We start from the raw sequence: 4,564 nt of genomic DNA on the forward strand, positions 1-4,564 counted from the left end.
TAGGAGCCGATAGAAGCTTATAGGAGTCGATAGGAGCCGATAGGAGCTAATGGGAGCTGATAGGAGCCGATAGGAGCTGATAGGAGCTAATAGGAGCCGATAGGAGCTGATAGGAGCTAATAGGAGCCGATAGGAGCTAATAGGAGCCGATAGGAGCTGATAGGAGCTTATGGGAGCTGATAGGAGCTGATAGGAGCCGATAGCAGCCGATAGCAGCCGATAGCCACATTGAGGATTAATAACTGTTTTTACTTTCGGGCTGACAGGTTATTTTCATGGTTTGGGCTCAAATAAAAGACCCTTCTGTACATTATTGTGAGGTTTTGTGCTGAAAGATATTTTGCTAACAGGGCCGACCTGTGTAGCACTCAGGGTGTGTGTTGGGGATGACTCTCAGTTTCTGTAAAATGATCAGATATTGTTGATCAATTCATTAAAATGTTTTGCTAACAGGCAGACTCGGGCTATTACATTATCGCCCGCTTTAAAAGCCTGTCAACGTTCGGCCGGGGAGTCTTTATTTTGAAAGTGCGCCACCGGAAGCGCCCCCCTCCCCCGGTTCGCTCGCTGACGTCACTCTGACCGGTAAAATCCTCTGACGGCTCTCCGAGGCTCCATCCGAGGCTCGCGCGGAGCCTGACGGCGTCACGGAGCTTCCCCCTCCCCACTTCGGCCTGGAGGCCCGCGACCAGCCGCTGGGCTCTCACCCGGAGCCGGACCCGGAGCCGGCGGACGGTCCGGACGCCCCCCCCTCATCATCTCCCAATGTCACGACTGAGGAGCCGGATCCGGCTCTGATTCTGTCACCAGAACCGGACCTGCCCGCCCGCGTCTGACCGGGGACCAGGTGTCCGGGGCTCGGACGCTGTGGATGAGAACCGGCCGCACCGGACTCCGTGTGGAAGGACCCGGACCGGAGCGGAGGAAGAGGAGGAAGAGGAGGAGGCGGAGGAGGAGGAGGCGGAGGAGGAGGAGGAGGAGGAGGGAGCGGCATCCTGGGGGGTGAGGAGGAGGATGAGAAGATGGGTCTCCTGCTCGGACTCCTGTGGCTGTTTACCAGCTTCCTGCAGGGCGTGCACGGCCAGGGCGTGTACGGTAAGCACGTCCGCGTCACGTGCGCGTTAATGGGACTTTAATGGAAGCAGCAGCATCATGACCTTCATGAGATGTAGCCCCTTTATGCTAAATGCGTGAGCGCGCATGTGTGGAGATGCTGTGTGTGTGTGTGTGTGTGAGGAAACACACAACAGGTAGCCTCCATCTCCACCTGTTTTCTTCTTGCCTGAATGCTGAGTCAGGAAACATGTTTCAGCTTTTTGTTCCTTTTTTTAACCTTTAAACTCTTTAAATTAATTAAAGCTGTGAACACATGAAGGGTTCCGTCTGGCAGAGATCACTCCTCCTGTTTCAGACATTTACTGAATGCGGGTATGCGCTCAATGTAAACAAAGCGCTTTTATTTGCACACTCAACAAATCTGAGCGTAAATCTTATCAACATGTCAGATTTATGGGACGTCTTCATCCCAAGCAGCTCTTCTGTGAACGTTACCGATGTTTAGCTGTTTTTAATCTTTTCGGCTGTTTTTGTTGGTAAACAAACTCACGTAGTAAACGGCAGCCGGCCGCAAACTTTGTTTACAAATTTAAATTTAAGGACACCGTTTTTATCAGATGTTTATTTAGCCTTATGGTACTTTTAAGTTTGAGCTAGCTTTTTGCTACCTTTTAGCTTTTAGCTAGTGTTCGGCTTTAAATTTTTATAATGAAACTTTCAGGAAGTCGTCTTTGGGCGCACATTTAACATGTGGCGTCGACCACGTTCAAGATGGCCACTGCAGCCAACACAAAAACGACATTCAGCTAAAAGCTGGCGTGGTAGTAGCTGAGAGTTACTCCCAACGTACGCTCTGAGGGCTGACGGATCGGGGGAGATCTCGGGTCAGACGGGCCTTTTTTTAATCCTGGCAAAAAAGAAGCCTCCAGCTGCAGTCAGTCGTGATCACTAACAGGAAGTTAAGGGGCCTGGGCCTTTTCAAATTAAGACGTTCTAGAAGCTTCAACACCAGGAAATCTATAAAGATTCATGAAAACCCTGAAATTATGATGAAGTCTTTAATTAAAATGAATATTTTCCACACACGACCCAAAGTTTTAATGTTATTTTTGATCACTTTTACTTTGAAACAAGCCTTTAATCTTTTCTCCTTTGAAAACATATCAGAGGTGGGAAAATGAAGTGCTGCAGGTAAACTGTGGGTTTGAGAGCATGGAGGTGTAACGCAGCGTGGCAGCGTGGTTCTGATGTAATTACCTGGTCCAATCTGAGCATGCTCAGTGACACGGAACCAAGCAGCAGCTGAAAAACAACTTCCATCCAGCTGTAAAAAGACCCGGACCGTCTCGCTCTGCTTGGTGACAGCTTCTGTGATTATCATGGGCAGGTATACAGCTGCTCAGGTGACCTTACCGTCCAGGTGTTCAGGTTAAACTCAGTCACGGGTTCACGACAGCGTGAAGCAGAGAGGAAAACGATTAAAGAACTGGAGGAGGGCAGCGTTGCTTCAGCTCATTTGTTTCTGCTCAGCTCTCTGAGGTTCTGGTTCTGGTTCTGGACCGTTCTGCTGTTTGGGATCATTGTCCTGTTTGTCACATCTGACTCCAGAATCAGCCCAAACCATCAGCCCTCCACCACCGTGCTGACAGCTGCAGTGCATTCTGGGTAAACATCTGGTCTGGTTCTGCTCCAGAAGTCTTCTGGTTCCTTCTTAGACAGAAGAAGCTTTAACCTTTGACCTTTGACCTGCTGACTGAGGCCTGTAGAGGCTGAGATGGAGCTCACTGCACGGTCTGACCTTCAGGGTGAAGCTCAGCAGCTGTATTAAATGTTTCCTCTTGTAGAACAGTGGACTCCAGGTGGTCTGGAAATGACCTTTGACCCTTGGCAGCAGCATTGCTGATGTCGTTCCGTCTCGGCGTTGTGTTAAAACCGCAGACTTTTCTTTTTCTGTTTTCTTTCCAGGCTGGATGAAAATCCTCAGGTAAAGCTGGTAGATCCTGCTTGTATCGGGAGCTGTGGGTTTTTGTTTATGTTTTATTTTAAATAATAAGGATTGTTTCCCTGCTGTGATGTCAGATTATCTGTAGTCTTCCATGTCAGATTAGTCGGATGGGGGATGGATGGATGGATTCTGACTCACATTCATTTAGCTTCCTGTGGAGTTGGTCTGACAGAAACTCTGGTCTTTACCTGGAACTGTGCTCTGCGTCGGACAGAAAGCTGATTTGTCCAACAGAGGGACGTAGGAGGGAAGGGACGATGGACGACGGAAGGGAAAAGGGAAGCATGGACGGGGGATTAGGACACAACATCTGTGCGTTAGTTTTATATTTAGCAAGCGAGGGCCGGTTGTTCTACTTCGCTGCTGTTAACATGATTTTTTATTTGTTGGATTCGGAGTAACAGGATGAAGCTCTGAGCGCTCGCGGAGGACGCTGCGTTTCCGCTGACGGCGGCGCGGCGAGCCCGTTCAGAAAACTAACCACTCTGAGTTAAACAGAACCAGATTTCAGAGGTCTGAAATACCTCAGACTGACTTTCAGACGGCTGGTGAAAACTAAATGTTTGGGTTAGTGGCTGATGAGGCAGGCAGGAATGCAGACTAGAAAGCAAACCTGAAGAAACCTGTGAATCAGTGACTTCCTGTTCGCCACACGTCAGTTTTGATGTTTCTGCTGTGTTTTATGTGAGATATGACCCGCTCAGATACAGTGGAAGTCAATGAGAGGGTTGGTGTGTGACCTCTGACCTCTGACCTCTGAGAGGAAACCATGAGTCATACAGCAGAGAGTCGCTGGTTGGAAAGAGACAAAAATATTACATTTTGATGTATAAACTGTTTAAAACGTATAAAGACCGTGAGGGCTGGGTCTTACTGCTTGGTTTGCTGAAATCCCGTTGTCATCTATGGGTGAGGTTTTTATTTTTTGGACAATGTTCTGATCCCACAAGTCATAGTAAACTGCTTCCAGTTGAGCTGCATGTTTTGATCAGAGACTGTAAGTGAAGACGACTCTGAGGCGGACCCAGTATGTGTTTTAAGTCCCGCCCCCTTCCACATGAACAAACGGGACACCGCTGTCGGTAAAACACGTTGTGTTCAGAAGTTTACTTTTCCGACAGGGTTAGCTGTAATTACTTCAATTGTGCTTGATAGAAAAGTCATGATTATTTGCAGGGAAATGGGCGGGGCTTAAAGCTTCACGCAGCTACTGAGTAGACTCTGGTTCCAAAAACGCAACATGGCAGATTCTGTAAAACGGTTGAGAGAGTTGGTCTAATATACGTTTATGGTTTGATGTTTTGTAGTTTGGAGTTAATTGTGCCAAAAATGGAAGAATAATGTCCAAATGGGATTAAAGGTTCTTCAGAACTTATGCAAAGAAACTTTGATATTAATGAGGAAAAAGAGAATCTTTTTGTGCAAAAAGTCAATTTAGATTAGTCCACCTGGGGATGGATGGACGGACGGACGGACGGACGGAAGGATGGATGGATGGATGGA

At 47.9% G+C, this 4,564-nt stretch overlaps 1 protein-coding gene across 1 annotated transcript in view; it reads left to right on the top strand.

The window, feature by feature from the left end:
- The first annotated feature begins 575 nt into the window (after window positions 1-575).
- Window positions 576-4,564, top strand: part of mdga2a (MAM domain containing glycosylphosphatidylinositol anchor 2a) — a 23,676-nt gene continuing 19,687 nt past the window's right edge. Inside the window, 2 exon segments of the mRNA XM_037977806.1 lie at window positions 576-954; window positions 956-1,095. Of these exon segments, the coding sequence (XP_037833734.1) occupies window positions 872-954; window positions 956-1,095 (223 nt within the window). The 5' untranslated portion in view covers window positions 576-871.

Source organism: Kryptolebias marmoratus, linkage group LG10 (genome assembly GCF_001649575.2).
Source record: "Kryptolebias marmoratus isolate JLee-2015 linkage group LG10, ASM164957v2, whole genome shotgun sequence".
NCBI lineage: Eukaryota > Metazoa > Chordata > Actinopteri > Cyprinodontiformes > Rivulidae > Kryptolebias > Kryptolebias marmoratus.